Here is a 26,729-nt window from a genome sequence, read left to right as displayed (position 1 = left end):
TTGGTCAGGTGATTTTAGAATAATTAACGCAGCTTCAAATAATGGGCAGGCAGGAGTAGGTTTCATAATGAACAAGAAGATAGGGAAGAGAATAGAGTATTTAAAAATGCATAGCGATAGAATCATTGTAATAAGGATAAAATCAAATCCTAAACCGACAACGATTGTTAACGTCTATATGCCTACAAGTGCCCATGATGATGATGAGGTAGAGTGTGTATACGAAGAGATTGATGAAGCAATTAAAAACGTAAAAGGAGATGAAAATTTAATAATAGTTGGAGATTGGAATGTAAGCATTGGAAAAGGCAAGGAAGGAAATATAGTGGGTGAATACAGGCTGGGCAAAAGGAATGAAAGAGGGGACCGACTTATAGAGTTTTGCATGAAGTATAATTTAGTAATTGCCAACACCCAATTTAAAAATCATAATAGAAGAATATACACTTGGAAAAAGCCAGGCGATACTGCAAGGTATCAGATAGATTATATCATGGTTAAGCAAAGATTTAGAAATCAACTCGTTGACTGCAAAACTTACCCTGGAGCAGACATTGATAGGGACCATAATTTGGTGATAATGAAATGTAGATTGGGGTTTAAAAGCCTGAAGAAAAGGTGTCAGATGAATCGGTGGAATTTAGAGAAGCTTGAGGAAGAGGAGGTAAAGAAGATTTTTGAGGAGGGCATCGCAAGAGGTATGAGTTAAAAAGATAAGGTAGAAAATGTAGAAGAAGAATGGGAGAATGTTAAAAAGGAAATTCTTAAATCAGCAGAAGCAAACTTAGGCGGAATAAAGAGAACTGGCAAAAAACCTTGGGTTTTAGACGATATATTGCAGCTGATGGATGAACGTAGAAAATATAAGAATGCTAGTGATGAAGAAAGTAAAAGGAACTATCGGCAATTAAGAAATGCTATAAACAGGAAGTGCAAACTGGCGAAAGAAGAGTGGATTAAAGAAAAGTGTTCAGAAGTGAAAAGAGAAAAGAACATTGGTAAAATAGACGGAGCATACAGGAAAGTTAAGGAAAATTTTGGGGTACATAAATTAAAATCTAATAATGTGTTAAACAAAGATGGTACACCAATATATAATACAAAAGGTAAAGTTGATAGATGGGTGGAATATATGGAAGAGTTATATGGAGGAAATTAATTAGAAAATAGTGTGATAGAGGAAGAAGAGTAAGTTGAGGAGGATGAAATGAGAGAAACAATACTGAGATCTGAATTTAAGAGAGCATTAAAAGATTTAAATGGCAGAAAAGCTCCTGGAATAGACGAAATACCTGTAGAATTACTGCGCAGTGCAGGTGAGGAAGCGATTGATAGATTACACAAACTGGTGTGTAATATTTATGAAAATATGGTTGAACAAACATACATACATACTTATACCCTAATCACATTACACTCCTTTTTGGGCAGTTGTGTAAAAACATGCAATTCACAGTATTTTCATTATGAAAAATGAGAAATAAGTGTAAACATTTTTTTTGGTGGGTTATTCTAGCCTGAAACTGAGGGTTAAAATGGCATCAAAAAAATAAATAATTTTTAAATCTTAATATTTTATTAGTTGGTATCTGCCCAGTGTCTCATTCAAAGAGTTTGATATCTTAATCACAAACATTTTCAAAATGCTGAAAAAAAATCTACATTCAAATTGTATTTTTTAATATAATTAAAAATTTGTATTTTTTCTAGACTGCTGTGATAATTTTAAATTACCTATATCAATTATAATATATACTAGAAAAATCGCAGGAAGGTGTTACATGATTTATGTTTCAATTCATGAATTATGTTAACAATTCTGTTAAATGTTTTTGCCAATTGTAACTAAATAATGTTGACAAATTTAACATACTAACAACAAAAATTTGTACAATAGAAAGCTGAACAATCCTGAACATTTTCTGCTGTTTCTTGAGTTGTGATTTTTTAACACAGCTCTAACCCCAATGTTTTCCTTTTTTATCCCCAAAACACAAATATAATTTTAGATAAATCATTTGTATCAAGAAGTATATATATTAAAGATGAATGAATCGTTACAGCTAGTAAAAGGTTTTGCTCGGATTTCCATTACCTCAGTGAAATGAGGTCATACTGAAATTTTTTGAAAGTTAATTAAGGAGCAGATTAGTGATTTCTTAATGTTAACTTAAGATTAGTGAATAGTTTTGACCTGAAAATCAGATTTTTCCGGTCAAAAAACATAAGAAATCACAAAGTCTGCCCCTTAATTAACTTTCTAGTTAATTTTTTTAGTTAGTTTTTTTTTGAGGTAGCCAAAATTTTTCACTAGCCCTCACTAACAAACACAGCATTTTAGGACATAGTATGTTTATATGAACGTTTTCCATCATTTTCATAATTAGAATAGGTTATGAAAATCCTGGCACTTTCACTTCACAAAGTTACCCTAGGACTTTAATAACTGTTCTTTTTTCCATTTCTTCTAACCCCCTTTCTTGTTCTTGTTAAACATTTAGATGCATACAGAACTTCTGGCATAATTACAGTATTGTAATGTCTGATTTATGCAATGACTGATTGATTTTTTGTTTAATACATCTTTTGTCATTTGGTAACCTCTCTCCACTTTATTTAATCTTAATTCTACTTGTTTCTTTGTCTAAATCACTGGGCTATAAAAGTTTTCCTAAATATTTTTAATTTCTCAACCTTATTTATGCTACCAAATTTTGTACTCAATCTTCTTGATGCCTTTTGATGTCTTTTCAAATAATATGTGCAAACCAGTTCTTTCTGAAAATTTCTTTAATAGATTGATTTGTTCTGTTGCATCATTGGTGTTTTCTGAAAATATAACCAAATTGTCTGCAAAAGCTAAGCAATTAATTTCTAAATTTTCTTTTCTATATCAAACTCTTTATTTTATTCAAACCTTTTTTATTTGCTTTTCCCATTCTTAAACTACCTTTTTTAAAACAATATTGAATAGGGCTGGAGATAAGCTATCTCCTAGTCTCACACCTGTCTTGCTGTCAAAAGATTTGGATATCTGTCCTAAAAATTTAATTCTCGATATTGAATTAGTCAAAGTTTGTTTAATTAGTTTTGTAATTTTCTTTTTATATCTATAATATTTATACATTTCCATTATATATTTTTATATATTCAACTTTTTTAAAAATAAAATATATCCTATTATATAGCCAATTGGTGAAGCAGAAGCATGCTGGATTCTACATCAATTGATCTCATGTTTGGCATCAAGAATCAAGGTTTAGAATTTTTTCAACAGTCATTTCATCCAATTATAACTTGTTAAAATATATAAGAGATCTCAAAATAATAAAAAAAATTAACAGTATGGATAATATAAAGTGCAATTTATAATATGTGGTATAACCAGAGAAGTGTTATTTATAACTTTTTACAAGTATCAGGTAACTAAAATTAAAGTAGAAACGAGACTGGTAACCTACAGTACGCAAAAAGCTGGCAGAGTTGCAAAACTTTCCTGCCAAAGTTGAGAAAAATTTATGCAACTCGGCTATTAATAACTTCGCTTTTAACAAACTACTTGGGAGGGAAATTAAGAGGAATTAAAAAGCATGTAATTAAAGTTATGTAAAAAAAATTATTCTACTCTTTGAGAAAAATTTTGAGGTACATGACCCATGGTGATTGTATCTTCAGACTCCTTGACCGACAGTAACCGAACTAAAATTGGATCAATGCCCCATACACAGAAATCATCATTCCAAATTTTATCCAAATCATTCATCAAGTCTGGAGCTACTAAGCAAAAGAAGGCTAACATATATAAATACATGCATATTCATGTATTCTTCCAGAATTTTTCAATGCTAAATTGGTTGGGCTTTTCGTTAGAAGGGAGGGGGTTATGAAGCAAGGGTAGAACTTCAAGGGAAGTCATGGTTCAAGAAATAAAAAAAATAATACTTTTCAATTCTTTAAATTTATACTTCTAGAAGTTGGTATGAAATTATAATTGATATATTATATATTAATTACATAAGTTTATGTAATTAATTTTTTAAATATATAAAGTATGGATTAGGCCCATAAAAATACTGTCTACATGAAACATTTTATAAGAAAGAAACTATACATTCGCAAGTGTAAAATCAAGAAACCAGGAACTTGATAAAAAATGAAAGTAATGGAGAGAAAATTAACATAAAAAATTCACTAAGCATAGACTAAGGCTTTCTGGAGTGCAGGAAGATATATTATTTTTTAAATTAATTTCATGAATTTTTGCTTTACAATACTTTGAATGTCAGAATGACAACAAGCTACCTATTTACAATATAACAATTGACTACTGGGCAATGATGAGATTTATCTTACAACTGCCTGTCGAGAGAATGTTCTCATTAAAAAAAATTCTATTTATCAAATAGAAGCTTACACTATGACTACCAGAAGCTTACAAATTAAAATACAGTCATCATTTAGAAAAAAATATAAACAAAGAGGAGATCTAAAAAAGAAATTATTTTGAAATAAGCATTCAATGAAATAGAGACATTCTTCTAATAAGAAGATTAAAGGTAGTGGACCAAATGTTAAGGCATGTAATATTATATGGTACTCAAATAGTAATTCCTGGAGTTTTACCAACTTTTCCATTAGGTGTAAATATTTCATCAACAATCTCCTTCATAAAGGTAATTAAAATCAGACAAAAAATTAATAATAAAACATTTATCTTTAAATTAAGGTACAACTCACTAAAGTTTCAAATAGGTATGTAAATATTAATTAAGCAATCACAAATTTGATTTATACATATTAGCCATTTACCTAATTCTCAAAAACCTTTAGATAGATGTTTAAATTTCTTTTTTTGTACACTTGGAATATAAATAATACATTTTATTAGAGTGTAATAGGTGCTTGGGATTTATATATTTATTGAAATTATTAACAAATAAAGCAATATTTAAACTTCAAATAACTAATATAAACACAGCTACAACCTCCTTGCATGCATAAACTCCTTGAGAGAAGTACATCAAAATGACCCAGACATAAAAAAGAAACAATTATATTTATAAAATATACAATTATCTCTAGTTACTTCATTTAGTAAATAAAATAAGAATTACATCATCATAACAGCAAACTGAAGATATAAAATTTTCACTTTTCACACTGAATATATATCATTTCTGTATGGATTGAGCACACTAAATATAATACACTACTTCTCAGAGAGCAGGTTGCATTTATTTGTTATTTCAAACAATCTTTACAAATTTTTCTTATGGATGTTGAACATATAAAATCTTCTGAGGTACAAGTTAGTCAGTACAGTTCTCTCTGAGAGTAATTATATTCATTGCAATGGCAGTCCCATGATGAATATACTGAGTACTCATACATTTGTCAGTTAGATATCACTTCATTTCAGTGAGCTTAGCATACTGATATGTGACAGTATATTCAGGTCTATGAAGAAAGAGTAAGCTGATGTAAGACATGTGAATGTTCATTCATAAGGAAGTCAATAGTGTTTCCAGAATTGACTTCTGTTTCATGTCAGATTATCTATACCCATTTGATTATTGCAACTAACATGTGTGCACAAACAATTTTAATAAATATAAAGGTAAACAGGTTTTTAAATAATGTTCACAGATACATATTAATATTTATTTACTATTATAAGGATACAATATTCTAATAATAAGTATGTTTCATATATTTAAAATATTGTTGTATTTTTAATAATTAGATAAAATTATACAGAATTTTTTATAATGACAATTATAATAATCATTATAATTGCTATTATTATGAGTGTATTAATAATTATAGTGATAAAAATACAACACTATAGTTAATAATAAAAATGAGAATTATTTATCATGCAGCTGTGGATTAAAAATTAACATAAAGATACACGCACACTTGTGTGTAGTCAATGCGGATCAGCAGCAGCAATAGCACAGATAACAGCGTCTTTGTATTTTTATAAATAATTTACTGAATGCAACAATTCATTTTTCATTCCCCTTTTTTTCTTACTTTTTTTGTTACTGTCACTGTAAAAATTAAAATTATTATTGGCTTTGTTCTCTTTTATTGCTAGTACCACTGTTGGCCAAGCGCTGGCTATTTCCACCTCCACCACTGCCACCACGATTGCCTCTATTGTTTGAATAGTAATGGTGATGATTATTGTGGCTGCCATTGCTATAATACCTGCCGTTACCACCGTGATGATTACCTTTATTTTGCTGGCAGTTATAGTGATGTCGCTGTTGAAGGTGTGGCAAAGAGGAAGGATTATCACCATTGGCTCCACTGGTGTTTCCTGGACAGCAGTCAGTGCTATAAGAAAAAAACACACATAATTTTTGTTAAAAAAAGAAAAGAAAAATACAATTAAAACTTTAGATAGTTAATCTAAAGTGAAATGCAGTCTATATCCTGTAGCAGAATCACTTAAAAACATGAGGCCTCTCCAAAGATGCAAGTAAAAATTTATTTTTAATTATTAACAAACTTCAAAAAAGGAGGAAATTCTCTTCATACCACATGCATGGTTTTTTGTTCTGATTCTTCCTGTTTGATAAAATTTTTTTTATTTACATGCTAAGGAAGCAATTTTGCAAATAATTTTAATCCAGAAAATAAAATTTGAAACAACTTTCATTAAATGCTTTCTTTTCTTTTTCAAATTGAGAATGGAGATTTCATCCTCTTATTAGTAAAAACTATTTTTTTTATGGCCTTCTAACTCAGGATGCGTTTTAGCAAAAAAATTACAAGTGATGAAAATTAGAGCAAGAGAATTTTAAATAACTTTCAAATTTTAAATAACTTTCAAATAGAATTTCTTGAAAGTTCAAATGAAGAGGTTCCTTCCCCCATCTTGCAAGAAAATATTTTTTTTTTATGATTAAATCGATGTGGATATGTTATTAAAATACTTTGGGACAAGAACTGATGTAAATAGATTTGAAATAATTTTCATAAAAAATATTTTTTTTTATTTTGAGATTTTCCCTTTCCGAGTAACAGAGAAAAGTTGACACCTGGAGAAAAAACAGTAGTTTTGATTGTATAAATAATTTAAACATAACAATGTTTTTTACATAAAATAATTTTATAAATAACACAAGCTTGCGATGGTTGTGTTTTTTAGTTTTTGATAATTGATTCTTATGTATTTTTTAGCACTGAATTCGAAAATAACCTCAATTTTTTTCCATCATGTAGTATTTTTCGCAAATCACAAATATCAAAATTTATAAAAAGTTGAAAAATTGTGAAATGTGATTCAATAAAATAGATATAAAATGTTTTTTTAATAAAAAATATTATATATTTATGTTTTTAGTTTATGCGAAAATTGCCACAAAATAAGCCTAATTTCTGTTATAGTGCATTTTTAAATTAATTAATTTTTATGAGGAATGTCATGTCTTTGGAAACCAGTTCCCCTCTTCACTCACCCTTAATGAAGTATGTAAAATACTTACAATTTTATTCCTGTGTATCGAAGTTTCTTTTGACAGTTTATAATCTGCTTTGTTCTTTTCCTTCTATGTTCTCTATAGGGTTCATCTCTGTGTAAAATCCAGCAATAGTCTGTCATCATCATAATAATCCATTTTTCTTGATACCTCCCTTCCATTTCTTTCATGTCCTGATGAAATTTCTAACCCATCTCTTCGCTAATGGCGCCAAGATTTTCAGGAAAACAGTCCATATGTGAATTTAGGAAGTGAACCTTCAAGCTCATGGAACAGCTTAAATTTTTGTACTCCTGCAGCATGTTCTCAATGATTAATTTGAAGTTTGGATCCTTTTTATTGCCCAGAAACTTGGTTACTACGTTTTTAAAGGCTCCCTAGGCTTCTTTTACTGCAACTTCCATTTGTTCCTAAAAATTATCATCTTTGAGAAGTTTCCTAATGTCAGGACCAATAAAAACACCCTCTTTTAGTTTGGTGGTTGATAAGACTAGAAATTTGTCAAAGATATATTTAAAACATTCACCTTCTTTTGGTAAGGCTTTGACAAATTGCTTCATCAAGACTAACTTGATATGCAGAGATGGAAGGAGAACTTTATTCAGATCTATGAGAGCTTTTTGGAGCATATTTTGGTTACAGGTTCTAATAAAGCTCTTTGGGGCAATCTTTCCTTATCCAATATTTTCTCTCTCTTCTATCCCATTCACACAAAAAATAAGGAAACTTTGTGTATCCTCCTTGCTGACCTAGGAGCATCGATATTATTTTGAGATCGCCACACGTAATCCACTTATCACTGTCATATTTAATTTTATTAAGAATGAATTATAAATTACTGTAACCCTCTTTTAAATGGACAGAATGTCTGAGAGGTATTAATGGATATTTATTTCCATGTGAAGGACAACTTTGAGGCTTCTTTTGGACGAATCTATGAACAGTCACCAATAGGTACTTTCATACAGCTCATTAAATCAAGTCTAAAGTCCACATACAACAGTGCAGAAGACTAATTCTACTTGTTCCGAAAAATATGCAAGAAAATCCTTTTCTTTGTACCTGAACCAGGAAAATAGGGTGGCAGCTGCTAGCAGCTTCTTCTCTTTAAGCCTTGAACTAAGCAATCCTGAATTTTCTTTTGGTCACATGTAGTTCTCGAACCAAATCATTTAGTTCAGACTGAATAAAGTTTTGGTGTACAGCTATCTCCGGGTTCATACTCCTCGATGTTATCTTAATTTAAATCACTTGTGGAACAGTCTACCATATTTATTCGAGTACCCCCCGCCACCGAATAAGCCCCGCACCTCGATTTTCCAGACCGGATTTTAATGCCGTAATTAAAATAAATCACCGTATTAAACTTTACAAGATAAACTAAACAGATAAAATACACATAACCGTCCACACATACAAACAGTACAATGACTACGGCGAATAGACAAGACGACTATGGGTAACTGATACTGTAACTGTAGTGTCATTAGAACCGGATGCAGCCTATACAGAATTTATCAGTTTTATAAAAATACCGTAACTTCGTTCCTATCGATAATATGAATAGGATGTTAATAATTATGGATGTATTCTGTATAAGCAGCATCCGGTATTGATAAATGAAAGCCTAATGTAAACTATATCTATGCGATTGAATTTAGGTACTTCTAAGAAAATGTTTACATTAATTAACCTGGCTAAAGGCTATGTTTCAAGTAAGCCCCGCACCCTTATTTTTTCTCTCCAATTCCAAGAAAAAAAGTGCAGGGGCACTCGAATAAATATGGTACTTATATAAATTTTTTGATGGAATTGGCACTGATATGTCTGGACCATGAGGAACCAGGCGTAAAGTAGATGTCATACTTGGATAGACAATTCTTTTTTTATTTTTCAAATTTAAATCGTGAACATCAGTTGAACAAAAGCAACAACCATTAGTGTGATTTCGTGGCTCTCGCACACCAATGTAACTCCAAATTTGAATGCTTCTTGTTCACCCTTTCACCACTGTCTAAGTCTATCAACACATGTGTAGCAAACGTAATGGGGTGCTCAAGTTTTGTCTTGATCTCTTACTCTTACTTTTACTTTTAAATACATGAGGTACACTTGAACAAAACTTGTTATATTTTTTTCCTTTTCACCATTAAATCACCACAAATGTAACTAAACTCAATTTACGCACACTGATGGCTGATACAGTACTGAGAGTAGTTCCATACTGCATGAGTGGCGTGGACAGCTGCCAATAAACATGATACATCGTATTAGCCAATAAACATGATACATTGTGTTAAATCTTGTCACAACCTGTCGGCCAAGCTATCCCACTGTCTCGTCATCTCAATCCATCTCTCCCTCCTCTTCAGACAAGTCAGCTGTTTAGCTATAAGAATGCATATTATAAGCCAAAAAAGTGAATATATTATATTCACTTTTTACAAAAAAAAAAAAAAAAAAACGTTTTATAGTATTTATTTTTGTCTATTTTATATCACATTTTCACAATTTTTCAACTTTTTACAAATTTTTAAATTTGCGATTTGAAGAAAAATGAAGGTTATTTTCAGATTCAGTGCTAAAAAATACACAGGAATCAATTATCAAAAGTTAAAAAAATTCCACGATCCAAATTTTGCAGGCTTGTGTAATAGGTTATCATGAAATGGCTAGTAAGACTGAACAAACATTATTATTGCTATTGTTACTACCATTAATATTGTTCTCTCACTTATTAATTTCTAATAAAGTTATTATCTCTAACTTCTGCAACTCCAATTATTATATATTACATGTTTGTATAATTTACTTGAGTATTTTTGTTTGACTTAATGCAATTTCTATTTATAAATTTTATATGTATGAAGTTTTATGTTTTAAAGTTCCCTTAGGTCACATGACCATTATTTGATGTCTGATTAAATCAGTAATCACATATTATGTTAATCATAATCATCATTATTCACTACGCCTTGTCGATTTAGCCACATTACTCTCATCGCCGCCTCTCTCTTCAAGTCATTATATGAACCAAGGCCCATCTCTTCTTTAACATTATTGATGATGGTTGCTCTCTGTCTACCTCTAGGTTTTTTTATCCAAAACCTTGCCCTCAAATATACTCATTAAGAACTGATCATGTTGTATTACATGTCCTATCATAAATTTTGCTCTTCTTCGTATAACATTTAACAAGGACCTCCTCTCACTCACTTCAGCTAACATTTGATCATTTCTTTTCCTATCCACCCAGTTTGTTCTTGTTATTCTCCTCCAAATCCACATTTCCATTGCTTCCAGTCTTCTTCTTTCTGCTTTCCCAAGCGTCCATGTTTCACACTCTTAAGTTAGAACACTCCAGATGTAAGTTTTAGCGAACTGTTTCCTTATTTGCATACTCATATGATTATCAGTCAGTACATTCTTTTTATCCTGGAAAGCTCATTTTGCCAGCACTATTCTTCTTTTTACTTCTGTGGCATATTTTCTATCGCTAGTGACGGTGCTTCCCAAATAACAAAAACTGTCAACCTTCTCTACAACAGTACCGTCTAATTTAATACCAACCTTTGAACCTTCCTTTGTTTTTCCTACATTCATAATCTTTGTCTTATTAATTTTCAGTTTAAGTTGTGATAGTACTTTAGATAGTGTTTCTAACATAATCTACATTCCTCTTGCTGATTCCACCAGTAACACAGTATCATCTGCAAAGTGGATACAATGTATTGATTTTCCATTAATTCTGACTCCTTTTCTTTTTTATTTCATCTCTACAATAGCTTTTTTAATAAACAAATTAAACAGAAAAGGTAACAGTGGGCAACCTTGCCTGACTCCCCTTCTTATTTTGGCCTCTTTAAGCCGTTGATTTTAATTTCCATTTTCTGCATTTTATACAGATTCAGAATTAATCTTCTATACCTCCAGTTGAGCTTTATTTCCCTCATTGTTTGAAGTAGCAATTCCCACTCCACCTAGACAAAGGCTTTTTCTAAGTCTACAAAAGTCAAAAAGGTCTTCCTATTAACCCCAATTAAAAAAAAAAAATTGACCTTCTTCCCCAGGTTGTAGTTTTATTGATAGTCTTATATGATGGTTTCTTTCCAGTAGCTGTTACAATTAAAAAGTTAAATATTTTTCTAATTTTAAATTTTAGAAATCTCTAAAAAATCTGCAGGTGGCACAAATGAGTTTGTTGTGGTTTTAATAAATTTCTATTTGGGTCCTACAAATGACATGTTACTAAATTAATTTTTTTCGTGTTTTGGCAGTTCTATAGCATATATATTTTATTTTTTCAATTACTAAAAAGTTAGTTTTTCCGCCATTTTGATGTCTTACACTTGATTTACAAAATTGATATTTATACAGTTTATGCAGTTTACAAAAACTTACATTATTGCATTTGAACCAACTTGATGTAGCTTAAACTGTTTTTGCATAATGATTATTACAAAATCACAATTTTAGTGGCCATTTTGAGGAGAACCCAACAGGCAATTACAGCCATTTGTGTATTTTTGTAATCCTTCAACGATGCTGAGTCCGAATCCGAAATCAAATTCAAATTCTGAGACAAAAAGTGTTCACACACACACACACACACACACACACACACACACAATGGAATTCAATAACAAAGTGTTTCTTTGTTAGAAATTTATTTTTTAAAAATTCATAATATAAAAAAAGTTAAAACAAACATGTTTCAAAAAATAATTTTTGAAAATTTAACCTAAATTAGAGATATACGAGGTGCGATAATAAAGTATGAGACTGATTTTTCTTTGCAAGATGTGGCAACCCTGCAGCTTGCGTAGGGGCACACCAACTTTGACCTTGGTCTATAAGCTACTTCTAGTCCAAGCGGCACATTGATGCAACTGCTCAGTCGTGAGTTGTGCTGTAATAAGTGAACACGTGTTTGTGTCTCTTGTCACAGAAATGAAACCGCAAGATATTGCACAACGGTATGCCATTTCTTTTTGCGTTTAATGTAGTGAAAACGCGACGACAACTTATGGTAAGCTTCAGAAGGCTTTTGGAGAGGAGGTTATGTCAAGAGCTTAAGTTTTTCGGTGGCATAAAATTTTTAGTGAAGGCAGAACGAATGTTGAAGATGAAGACCGCAGTGGACGACCATCAATCTCACGGACAGATGTCAACTTGACCAGGGTGCGTGAAATCGTACAATCTGATCGAAGATTATCCATGAAAATAATTGCAGAAGAACTCAACATCAATCGAGAAACGGTTCGTCTAATATTAACTGATGATCTTGGTATGAGAAATTTGTGCAAAAATGGTCCCAAAAAATCTCACACAACAACAGCGAGAAACATGGAAAAATGTGGCAGCCGATCTGTTAGAGCAAACGGAAATCAATCTAGATTTGTTGAGCCATGTTATAACTGGCAATGAAAGTTGGTTTTTTCAATATGATCCAGAGACAAAACGCCAAAGTTCGCAATGGTGCTCAAAGGGATCACCCAGACCAAAAAAAGTTCGCATGTCAAAGTCAAAAGTGAAATGCATGCTTGTGTGCTTCTTTGATTCCAAGGGAATTGTTCATAAAGAGTGGGTGCCTCTTAGACAAACAGTTAACCAATATTTCTACAAATAAATTTTAGTAAGACTTCGTAAACGAGTTTTCGTGTCCGTGCCAACATTGCTGATAATTGGATCCTGCATCACGATAATGCGACATCCCACACTGCTCTGTCAGTTCAGCAATTTTTAACTTCAAAACAAATTTCAGTACTACCACAGCCACCTTATTCACCAGATATCGCTCCGTACAAGAGTCAAATGGCGGTCAAGGGACACCATCTTCAAACAACACAAGATGTCCAAAAAGCTGTGACGAGGGTCTTGGAGGATATTACAGAAGAAGAGTTCCAGAAATGTTACCATCAATGGCAGAAGTGCTGGAATAAGTGTGTGCAATTATAGGGGAACTACTTTGAAGGAGACAACACTAAACATGACTAAAACGGTAAACAACATTTTTTTTCACATCAGTATCATTACTTTATTGTTGCACCTCGTATACATTTCTCTAACCACTTTTCCAGCTACTGCTGGGTCTGGGTTTTTATATATGGGCAAATGAAATTACTGCTAGTGGCCAGGCCTGACGTAGCAGCAAATGTAGTACAATGTAAGTGTAAATGTACTGGTAAACATGTAGTCTGGAACAGATCAGGTTGACTACTCCTGAGACATGTGATTAATTGAAAACCAGTCACCAAAACACATCCATATAATAGATCCATACAATAGCAACTACTTTTACATGGACTTGAATCTTAAAACTCTTGACTTCGAAAATCAGTTGATTTTGCGATGACAAGTTAACCACTAAACTAACCAGGCGGTTTAGTCTAATATCTATATTACAGATATTTTCCTAAAATTCCATTATATCTAAAATAAAGCTCCAAAATACATGTTAAATAATATAAAAAACAGAAATACAAAATTATAAAACAAAAGCATCATGCACAGAAGCTTGGTTGCTTCTGTCACATTGACTTGTAAGGAAAGCAATAAGTTTGCAATAAGGTAATTTAAGAAAAATCAACTCCTAAGAACTAGCTACTTCATATTACAACACTTAAAAAGTACCAGCAAGCATAAGTTAATATCAACAAATGAAAATATTTTCAAATAAGTGTTAAGAAGTTCAAGAATTTTTATATTAAGTACTCCCCTTAGGTAACAATTTTAACATTTCAAAGACAGATTGACAAAAGGTTGCAACACTTAAATGTTAAATGATTTATTTTCAAAATACTTGAACTTTTTTCTACAGGAGCTTTTGACTCTAATTAGATAGAGCTTTTGGATGTAATTAACTTTAGTGAAGGTATCATTAGGACAGTGATAGTGACTCCCATTTAAAAAGATTAGGACACCCCTTATGTATTAGTACAGTACAATTAGAAAAAAATAACCCCAACATGCAAAAAAAAAAATACCAACTGAAACATGGTATAAATTGTTTGTTACCCTCCTCATAAGAAGTGATGATAAGTCCCAGTGAACTGTGTGTTGGGTTTAGGGAGGAGGGGTTGGAAATCTGGTAAAATGCTTCTCTTTTTTAAATATCTCAAAAACTATTCATTCTACCACAAAAATTACTCTAGACAAAAGTAAATAACATCAAATTTCAAACAAGAATTCTCCTACACATTTTTCTTGCTGAAGTCAATGGATACAGAAATATTAAGGGAGTAAATTTCATTGAATTTTTACTGGCAAGAGGTAGGGGATGGACCATAAGAGGAGGGGAGTTGAATAGCTCGTGGAGAGGCTTGAGCAATTGGCCACCTGCTATCGTTTTGTTCAGTTGTTGTTTGGATCATGGAGTGTTTTGTTGTCCACCACGTTTAGTTGTGTTATGCTTGTGAAGGCAGAGAGAAGTAGGGACTTTTCCTTCACCCTCAATGTGTGCACCAAATGCTACCTATCTTCATGCCACCGGTCACTTGAATTATGCTAAATCAGTCCATGTATACCTGCAAGACTGTAAATTTTGAGTACATTGTGTGATGAAGGATTTTACAAGTTTATAACATCAGGTTTCTTTACAATCTGATGTAATGACAAATTTTAGTCAGGGATCTGGAATGACCTGGTGATCAAAAATGTGCTGATGAAAGCAATGAAAAGTAGAGGTGGCTTGACTAAAGACAGGGGGATTACAGCATCCACTACTGCCACTTGGGTGAACTCTACGCCTTCCTGTGCCAACATTGTTGACAATAGAGGCATTTGTTGGTGCTCAAGAGTTATCTCAGAGCAGCATGTTGAATTGTGAGAGGCAACACAACAGGGGAATATCAAAGACTCACAGTGCTTTGTTATCTGGTTTCAAAAATACAACCAATATTCAAAACTACCAGAACTTTTTTCCCTATCCACAGGTGTTGTGGCTGATGAAAATATTAATTGTAATAAGGCATTTGAGACTGGTGTAGTAGCTTTGAAGGAGATTGAAGGCAAAGATTTTAGTGACATTTGCTTATAAAAAAAGTATGCTGCTAAGTTTCTCACTACTGTTACAAGAGCAGTAAAAATCTGTAATGATATTGTTTTTGTGAACTCAAACCAACCAGCTTTTACACCAGATGGTATGAACAGTAAGAAGGGAAGAGTAACTGGCAGAAACCTTCAAATACGAGCTCTCTGCTTGTACTCCCTCACTTTTTGATGAATCTGGATTGATCTGGAGAAAGGGGAGTGAGCCTATGATGGTTAAAGTGTTGATACCTAAAATAAATGATCCATCTGCCCTCACAAAAACTAACTGGAGTTGCATAGAGTATTGATGAAGGACACCTCTTCCATTATATTGTGTAGCAATGCCCTGCAACCTTTAAAGCAATATATCAGTAATACATGGGATTCACTGTTTCTCAATACTGATAAAGTTACCATTGCTTTTGATGGGTATGGGGAAGAATATAGCACTAAGGATGAAGAACATACATGGAGATTATGCTCTACTGCGCATGTTGAGGTGAAAGTGGAAGACATGATTCACGTCACCTGCAGTCAAGGAAAATTTCTTGCAAATAGTAAACACAAGATGTAATTGATACCTCTACTGACGAGGCATTTACAGGTAGTAGAATGCAAAGTTATCCAGCAAATAGGGATCCTGACACAACAGATAGTTTCTGCAGCTATTACAAACAGAGAAAGAAATTGAAGCAGTGGTAATTGGTGATGACATGACTTATTGGTCTGTTGATCACCCATGCTCCAACCAACAAAACAACCTATTCAAGATGATACAAAAAAAAGGTGACCAACAAGCAAAAATCAATAATATTTCACACATTCAATGAGGAACTGGGGAAATGAAAGATGTACAAACAGTTTATGCTTTCACCAGTTGTGACACTGTTTTGTCCATTTACAGATAAGAAAAATTACTCCTTTTAAAAAAGTACAAGCAGATATGGAGCTTTTTGCCTCAAACTTCAGATATTCAACAACGCTAATGCAACAGAAGAGGCTGTAGTTGATGCTGGGAAACATTATTTCCTTTCTTTTTTTGGGTATAAAGATTCTGAAAGTTTGCATCACAAACTATTTTTAAAAAAATCACAAAGCAGTGCACTCTCAATTCAAGTTGGCTGTACTTCCTCCCACTTCCGCTGCAGTACAATAAGACACACTCAAAGTTTATTATCAGGTGAAAAAGTGATACAGTGTGAAGAAAGAAACACTAAAATGGCCTGGAAAAAGATTGCTGGATGTCTATGCCCGATCACAACATCCAAGCTGTTGCTGCTGACAACTTGCTTCACCTCTTTACATGTGCTTACTCTGAAAGATGCATAAGAAACTGTGAGTTTCAAAGAAGTGGTTTGCAGTGCTGAACCATGTGCACAGACTGTGGAGGGCATGGTATAGAGTGATATTTGCAGTAGAACGCATAGTTTTTGAGATATTTGGAAAAGAATAAAAAAAGCATTTTACTGGCTTTCCATCCCCTTCCAGCCAAAACAAGTCATGCAATTCGGTGTGATTTTTTCCTACTTCTTATGAGGAGGCTAATCAACAATTCGTGACAGGTTTCAATTTTTTTTTCGGATACTGGTGTTACAGCCCTAATTGCACTGTACTGTGTGTAATAATACATTCAATTTCTATTGTTTATTTACTATATTGTTTCTAATTTTTTATATGTAAAACTGATATTGTTCAAGAATATTTTTTCTTTGTTGAAATTATGCAAAAAATAGATGTGTAGATGTTTGACTCTACTTAATGGCTAATAATTAGTACAGACCTACATCAATTCTAAATTTTTAAAACTCTGTAAAACACATCATGGTAAGGCACTCTTGAAAATAATTCCTTATCTAGTTTGTAACAATATCGGACCATAACAATTAATTATTCTTAATGTTTTAATCTAGCAACTTTCCTTGAAACATGCTACTTTTCCATGAAAAATCATTTTTTCACAAAAATCACAGATATATTTTCACCAGTTTAGATATCTACAAATTAAAAACCAAGAAATTTATAGCAATCATTTATTTAGTGCAATGTTGTTGATGCTTACTCTCAAAGAATTTTGATTCTTGGAAAATACAAGTAATGAATCCTAGGGTCCAAGCTGGATACAGTGCTTTAAGAATACACAGACCGCATCACAACCACAAAACACACTTACTCTACAATGTAAGTATATAGTGTAAATAGTTGGACTGTATGCAGAGTACATGAACTAGGCACTGTAGATTTAATTTTAAAAGATATTGTATTAGAAACACATACTAGGAACCTATAAATGAGGATTTAGAAGAGCACTTGTAAAAATCTAGAAGAGAAGATGAAATAGAAAACTTGTCTGAAGTGATGCTAAAAAACTGATTATAGCTTGTCATCTACTAACAGAAATGTTATATATTTTAACATTAGACCCTAATCAAGAATGTTACAAAAGAAGAAGGGTGTTTAAGAGAATGCTTATGATGCTAGGTGAATTTTGCAAAAAAAAAGTAAAAACACCTAACATACAACATTGCAGAGTTAATCAGAAAAGGCAGCTGAATAAATTTATTTTTTAAGCAGGCTTTTTATTCTTATAAAGATTTAAAATAAGTGATTTCAGTTAATTATTTTTTTTTAAATATTGTATTAAGAAGTTTACCTATAAATGAGATTATAATAGAACCTAAAATAACAAAATGTGCAAATTATTGCTAGGAATTTTGGTTTGATAACACTGGCCTACAACAATTTTGTTACACAGATAATTTTGGCTCATTTTTATGCATTTTTTGATGCTGTATTTAAATATAATCTCAAATTTGTCTGAAGTGCAACAGTTTTTCAAACTGTCACTTGTAAAAACTTGTAGCGAGTCAATGTTTATATTAATAATGAAATACAAATATCTGAAGATATTTATAAATGGCTCAAAGTGAATAATTTGGAGGAGTAAATTGCAGTGTGACTAATATTGTATTAGAATGACATTAATACTAACTGTTTACTATGACTCATATCTTCTACTGGGGAAACAAATTATCACAGTAATATGATTTAATTAATAGCCTTTATTAATGACATGATAATTAAAATAGTCATTTCAACCATTATTTTTACTGTGGAATAACCCAGACCAGAAAAACATATTCGTTCTCGTTTTTATACGAATAATGTGGCAAAAGTTTGATATTTTGTTTTGTTCCTACTTTTTCTGATGCACATATATATTGTTTTTGTTGTGCTTCATACATATTGGTTCTTTTTTCATTGTTAGTAATTTGTATAAAAATGACTTGTATAAATCATCCTAACAATGTTTGCTACATGTGTGGTCAAATTAACTTTTAAATATAAAATAAAAAATATTACTCTTTTGGTTAAAATAATCATATAAACTCTATTTTGGGTGTACAATAGATCAGGGTTTTGGGTCTCTCATATCTACTGTCATTCCTGTGTAACTTTAATAAGTAATTGGTTAAGTAGGAAACCACAACATAGGCCTTTTGCTGTTCCTAATATATGAAGAAAGCCTAAGGACCACTCGAAAGGCTGTTATTTATGTATTACAAAAATCAAAGGGATCACAAATTCAAGAAATCTTATGCATGGTCTTCATCCATAACAACTATTCCACATTGTGAAAAGTTACCTGTTCCAGTTTTGCCAGAAACATAGAATTTAGAAAAAATGTTGAAATATTGATTTAGCAAGTAATGAAGGAGAGAAACCAGATTTCCAAGGTGAGAGCCCTGAACCTCACAAAATTACTTGAGATAAACTTAATAATCTAGTTTGTAATATTAATTTGTCTAAAATGCAGTCAGAGTTACTGACTTCAAGATTAAAGACTGTAACCTCCCCAAAAGTGGTTTTTTTCATGTTATGCAACAAGAATTTCAGCAACTGTAAAATTATACAATGTACTGCAATGATGTAAATTCTTTACTGGATTTACTATCTTGTGAAATCAATGAATAGTAAACGCCAAGCTTTTTACCTTAAGAGTAAGTTTCCCATGATCAGTGTGGCAAAAATCAAGGAAGGAATGTTTGCTGGACCACAGATACGTAAACTAATGAAGGATTCAGACTTTGAGAGGATTTTAATGAATATGAGATAGCAACAAGGGTATCATTTCAAAATATTGTTAAATTATTCCTGGGCAAAAAGAAGGCTGAGAACCATGTAGAATTGATGAGTGAACTTCTTGAAAACTCTAAAAAAAACTGGGATGAAATATGTCTAAAGATACATATATTTCATATTTGGACTTTTTTCCATAACCTTGGCAATAAGTACAAGCAAGGTGAATGCTTTCACCAGAATATAACAATGATGGAAACATGCTGCAAAGAAAAATGGAGCCTGAATATGCTTGCCTACTGGTGGAGACTGGAAAGGAACACTCCAGAGGCTGAATTCAGGTGAAAACAAAGAAAAGCAGTTATTAGTTAAGATGATATCATACTACAGACTAAATAATTCCATAAAAATTGAGATTTTCTTTAAATCTGTATTACTAATAAACCCTGCCCTCTACTCAATTTTTGTTTGCAGATTTGAAATCAGGTCAGAAAATACTATAAGACATCTTCTTATTAGGTCATGTTACAAAAAAAAATCTGTTTTTTTATACACCACTATTGATAGATGATTATTTAAGTAGTATATTTTTTCTTATTTAAATATCATAACTTAAATAAATTCTAAACAAACATTGTATCTTAGTTTCCATTACAGTTATAATAACTACTTCATGTATGTTATATAATGAGAAAATGGATTTATAGGTACAATATTATAATGATTAGATTTTTAACCACTTCATCAATCAATAATTTGATTGATGAAGTGGTTAAAATTGTAGAACACATCAAAGATTTGATTTACCTTTGTTGCCGTGATCGTTGCCAATATTGTTGTGTGTGCAATGGAGGGAACCTATGGAGACCATGATGCTGGCTGCTATTGTTATCTTGTACACCGTTATTATCTCTACTGTTGCCACCATCCCTTTCCCTGCCACCTGTTCCACCTCCCCCTCCACCACGTCTTGATCCTCCACCACTACCTGCGCTATTGTGTCGTCCTCCTCCAGCTGATGAAGAACTTTTATTATTCAATTGGGTTCTCAGCAAATTCATCTAAAATCATAAAGAAAATTCACAAGTAAGTCACAATACCCTAAAAAAATAACATAAAAAATAACAAATATTGCTAGATAACATAGTGAGTGACAGGAAGAATCTCTGATGACACATTAGAAAATCTTATTTTCTTATTAACATTTTTTTTGAAAAAAGTTACAGAATGAACTGACCAGTCAACAATTTTTGACAAATTACATCAACACAAAACTAATTATCTTTTTAGAATATTTTACAACCATTTATTTAATTGTTACTACAAAAGGATTTATACAAAAAGATAAATGATATTTCTTTAAGAATCATATCAAGGCAGATTGTTCAAATGTTAAATTACATTTTTTCCCCTTTTTTTGTCTCCCATAGAATGTACAATTAAAAACAATAAAACTATTTTGAAAAAATACATGCTATAAAATTAAAAATAATACTTTTTTAATAATTGAAATTTAGACTTAGAAGTCTGGTCAAGTTAAAAACAACTTATAATCTTTACAAATTAACTAACTAGTAACAACTTACTAACCTCTAATTTGGCACAAACTTAAAAAAAATTTAAAGAATCTAGAAAATATTATTTTTCTATCTTAGAATTTTTTTAATAAATTTTGTATTATTTTTTTAAGTTTATTTTATTTTAATGATTTAGTTTTATTTAAGATATTGTTAGGTCTATAAAAAAATGCTGCCTGTAAGCAAGCCTTCGCAAGAAATTCAAAAGGAGAAACCTGCATCTTGATAGAAATAAAAAGAAAGAGATGCTGACAAACAACATAGAGACTGCTACCAAATATGAGCTGAGATTTTCTGCATGATGGGAATATTTATTAGTTTTTATCCGACAGTTTACCAAATTTGTTTAAAGTTTTGTCATATTGGATTGACTTGATTATAATTTTTATGTCTTCAAAACCTGTATATCACAGGAGAAAAGGATTTCTAAAATAACTGATTTAACTTTTTCTTTTTTTTTTGGTTAATAAAGCTGGAGTTGTTAGGTGGTGTAGCTGTCAATTACACTTGAAGTGGTTAAGCTTTTTATTATGTGATGAAATATTATATTTTATTTGTATGCGTCAGTTGGTTAAATACATAGTTTTTATTAAATTTACAATGTGTGGGTGTGTAGTGCCACATGCTGTGCTTACTATCTGCAGTGCAATGCTGGCCAGTAGATGAGGGATCTCGCAGTTCATTTACGCACCTGCAAACTCATTCCTCCCCACCAAGCCAGCTGATTGTACAACACACCCACCATAGCAGTGCCGCAGCTCTACCACTTGTAGGTGACTTTATAAGCCACGCTCGGCAAAGCAAGAGCCATTCTATCGCAGACCAAGAAGAAGAAAGAAGTCCCCTGGCTGGCCCAACATGAGATCTTGTGGTGAAGCACTGCTTGGGGAGAATCCAAGCCGTGCTTGTCTGGTGAGTTGGTGTCAGTTGTCTACTGCCAGTGCAGCCAATAGTAAACAACTGATGCCAACCTGACACTGCAGGGCTCTGGATGCCACTACTATAGTGGATGTTGTAGCAGAGACTCAACTGTCACTGAGGGAAAGCTTGATCTACTTCTAATAGATGAGCCACAACTCCTCGACTAACACTCGCTGGGCTGAACCAACTTCACCGGAGACCAGTGGACCAGACTTAACAGTCCTTCTGAGGGTTATTTCATCACACACAAATGGCCCTTTTCAGCACCATCACTACAAAAATCCCAAAACAGCCTTTTTTAGGGCTACCACAAAGTTCTAAGGTACTAATTTGGCAATAGTATGTATATGAATGTATGTTATTTTTTATAAGGTGACAAATAGATTTAATTTGTTGTTTAGTGCTTATTTGCTTTCTTTGTATGTGTAACTACATCTGGCCTGCTCAATGCAGTATTTAGAATCATAATTACACTTAACTCATATTCTACTGAATAGTTTTATCATTATTTGAATTATACTTTTATAAGTCATCTAAACAGCACAGCATAAACTTACAGCTTTTTCATAGATTACAGCACCTATTATACATAAACCCACATCAGGAAATAAACCTAATAAAACACTAATTGCATACTAATGACTACATATCTAAACTTACAGGCCAATGAAATAAATGTAAACATGTTCATAATGATCACCAAGGAAAGAAGGATATTGTGCTGCTTTCAAAACCACAAACAAGAGAATGAAGATTATATTTGAAGTTAAAAATAAATAATCTGATAAACATAGCTCAAAGCTCATGATATGCATTAATATGATAGCAATTATTCCCCTATCATAAGTTGCCACAATGAATCTTGAAGGTTTGACTACGACGGCTAGTACAGTTTATCCAAACTCAAAATAATCCGTTTCATTTTCACGCGCAGAACTAAATTGCTTTCATGTAAACACAACTTATTATTTTATATTACTGGATGATATTATGGATTACTTTTTAAATATTTTATAATTTAGTTTATATATTTTTTAATTCTATTAATATTTTATAAATGATTAAGTATTTTGCCATAAAAAGAAATCTTATGGTATATTTTTAAATTTTATAAAAACGTAGGCCTACTCGTAACAAGTATTATTATTACATCAGCAGACAAAAGGTAAATGATAAATTAACTAACATTATAATTGTCTGACATATGCACACATAGTTTTATAATCTATTGTGACTTTATTATTGCAAAAATAAATATGGACAAGCCAAGTATTATAACTCAGGAAAATGAGTCATTTTTTTAAAAAATTATTTCAAGAAACAATATTGTTATATTATTTGAGTATAATCCGATTAACTAGTTGTTCTGTATTTATTGATACTGTAAGAGCATTTTTACAAATTCCATTTCTTTTTATTTTGAGTTTTGATTGAGAAAAGGTAGTCACATTTTATAATTGGTTGCATATTTTTAGTGTTTTACAATTATGAATGATCTTTAGTCTACTGTAAAAAACAAAAAAAAAAACTACAACTGCAGACCTGGGAAATAATAAATAGTGTGTATGAGTTTATGAAACAAGAAGATGACACGCCGGCCTCCGTGGCGCAAGTGGTAGCATCTCAGCCTTTCTTCTGGAGGTCCCAGGTATGAATCCTGGTCAGCCGTGGGATTTTTAATATGCTACAAAATTCCACTTCCATATCCCATGCAAAAGCTTCAAGCTTATATGGTGACATCATCACGCAATAAAAAGGAAGATAAACACCTGATTCACATTAAGAAATATAAAGAAAGAACAGCACCTGTATGTGGGGTATTGCAATCCCAAGTCCAAACAATGAGAAAGGAGACAAAGAGGTTACTAAAAAAATTAGCTGAAAATCTTTCAGAGATTTCTTTACTCCAATAAAATACAAACGCAGTGAACAGCCTGCAACGGGACTAGATGACTTTAACAATTGGAGGTGAGATGGATTATAAATGAATTTCACAAAATTCATAAACAACTGCCGGTGGTGAAGAAGAGAATGTTAGCGTATAAAGATGCCATTGGTTATTCAGGAAAAAATATGAATTTGAGAAAAATAATAAAAGAACTGGGCTTTAGATGGAGAAACAATGAAAATAACAGGAAGGTTATCACTGAGCGACATGACATAAGTGTATTCAGTATCAGATTTTTAATCTGCCATAAAAAAACTTAGAACTGCAAGTAGACAGATAGTAACTTTGATGAGTCATATATATTATTTTCTTGCACTCAAATAAATTGTGGTATAATTATTCAGGTGATAGAAGTAATAAGTCCCTATTTCAAAAGGCAGCGGACTTATTATAGTGCATGCCAGAGGAGAAATGGGTTGGACACCATACGCCTTACTAACTTGGCAAGCAAGTTTAAAAAGTGGCAATTACAGAAGTGGAATGAAAGTGTAAAATTACTTAAAATGGATAGAAGAGATTTTAATTGCAAACCTTCCTGATAATTCTATGATAATTTCTTACAACACACTCCATCACAATGCTGTTTTAGAAAAATCACCAATTTCCAATTCAAGAAAAGAAGATATGATCAAGTGGTTGCAAAAGCATTCTGTTCCTTGATGCTGAAACCACAGTTGCACGAATTGAAAAAATCAAACAGGTAAAATTTACTGTCTATGTATTTGACAAAATTTTACAAAAAAAAAAGAAAAGGGCATGATGTTCTCTGACTACTTCCATACCAGCCGGATTTAAATCTTTTTGAGATGATTTGGTCAGAAGTTGAAGGATACATAGCAAGTCATAATGTAACTTTTGATAAAAAAGATGTTCAAAGGCTATGTGAAAATAAAGTGGCTGATATGAGTGAAAAAAATTGGAAGGTGTATTGTGAAAAAATTAAGGAAACAGAAGATGAATATATGTGACAAGAACACATTATTGACAATACTATGGAATCAATTATTATTTCTTTATATGAAGATGGTAAAAGTGAAAATGACAATTACGATGATGATTCTGATGACAGTAACCTTGGAAATTCTAATATTTCTTGCAAAATGGATGTCATTCACCCTCTTTAATTAAAACAGTTATATTTTGTTCTAACATTTAAAAATAAATGGTTTCTGCTGTAATTTCAAATTCCATTATTTAGTGTATTTAATCATCATCTTTCATTAACTTTTGTATATCTGTTTGAAAATAAAATGGAACACCAGCACTCAATGAAGATAATATACATTTTGATTTGCATATTATTCTATTTTATGTGTAGTTCTTCTATTGTACAATTCCCAGTTTCACATATGCGCTTCTGTATTTCTAGTCATGTTTACCATTTTGAAAAATGCATAACATATTTTTACAGAAAATGGTCAGATATTAATTAAAAACTTTTCAGGAATCAATTAAGTTTAACTTTGTTAAATATATATATTTAAAAATGTAGTGATATAATATAAACTCAAAATATAATGTTCAAATGTTAGCTATACATTGAGGTGATGAAAATTTCAAAAATTGTGTTCAGTGATCCAATACACTAATACCACACATCTTATGAAGGCTCATTTGCTGTAAGTAATGAAGCAAATGTTATGCTAAAAGGATAGTAAAATGATTCAAAATGTAGCTACTTCTGTGGCACCAAGCATTAAGATTGGTTGTGCCACCTGTAACTATAGGTTTAGAATTAGTGTTAAATTAAATTTTTGATTCATCCTATCAATAGTATTGAGTGAGAGACCCAGTCTTTGGCATGATACCAAAGTTTCTGGGAAAGAGAATTGATCAGACACAATTTTTTTATTAAAGTAGAGCAGAAATCTTTTTTTTTTTGTAGAGGATATAACAATTTATCTTCTCCAGTTATATTTATTTATTTATCTATTTATTGTCTCCAGAGAAACAAACTGTAAATTAAAGACTTATACGTGAGAATTAAAAGAACATCAGCATATATGAGGCCTATAGATAGAGAGAATATTCAGAGGCCTAAATTCACTGGGTTGTTCAGACCAGTCAATGATCTGTGTGTGAACACTGACCAGAGTTTTTGATACCAAGGTGGCTGGTAGCCCTGAATGGTGTAGAGATAATGTCCATTGTGTTAATTAACTGAAGTGTGGACTCGTAGTGTAAGAGGTTGTTTGGCCCACAGCATACTCGAATATACATACTTTCAAATCTATTGCTCAATATTCAGCTTAACAGACTATCTGTTAATGCAGTAGAACATTGAGAAAGTTTCATATCAGGATGAAATGTATCTATTTAGTCAGAATAACTCTATACAAAGTCAGCTTTTCAGGTTTTACTAAATGAATATGTTTAAATATCAATAAAGACATGATAGCTATATAATTATTGTAACTTTTAAATAATAAAATCTTTTAGTACTTTAAACTAACAGATAACAATAACTGTATTGTCTACACTAAGTAATGGTGGATTATCACTGATGTCCTAGACCATGTACATTTATTTTCAGTTGAATATTAACCATCTAATAAGCTCCTTTACTGTTATCATTTAATAGCATTTATTTCACGTTTATATTGCAGCAGTTTCACTATAACTTTCAACATATTTTCCAGAAATTTTTTCACTTTCATGTTTTTTAAAGATTAATTATTTCATGAA

General features: G+C 31.7%; 1 protein-coding gene across 3 annotated transcripts in view; it reads right to left on the bottom strand.

Moving 5' to 3' along the window:
- Positions 1 to 5,647: 5,647 nt before the first annotated feature.
- Positions 5,648 to 26,729, bottom strand: part of LOC142324099 (uncharacterized) — an 89,467-nt gene continuing 68,385 nt past the window's right edge. For all 3 annotated transcript variants that reach the window (XM_075364747.1, XM_075364746.1, XM_075364748.1), the window contains 2 exons: positions 20,406 to 20,659; positions 5,648 to 6,342 (listed from right to left, as the gene is read on the bottom strand). In XM_075364747.1, the coding sequence (XP_075220862.1) occupies positions 6,072 to 6,342; positions 20,406 to 20,659 (525 nt within the window). In that variant the 3' untranslated portion in view covers positions 5,648 to 6,071. The remainder of the gene's footprint in view (positions 6,343 to 20,405; positions 20,660 to 26,729) is intronic.

Source organism: Lycorma delicatula, chromosome 4 (genome assembly GCF_047948215.1).
Source record: "Lycorma delicatula isolate Av1 chromosome 4, ASM4794821v1, whole genome shotgun sequence".
In the NCBI taxonomy this organism is placed as follows: Eukaryota; Metazoa; Arthropoda; class Insecta; order Hemiptera; family Fulgoridae; genus Lycorma; species Lycorma delicatula.
This window is presented reverse-complemented; position numbering and strand designations above follow the sequence as displayed.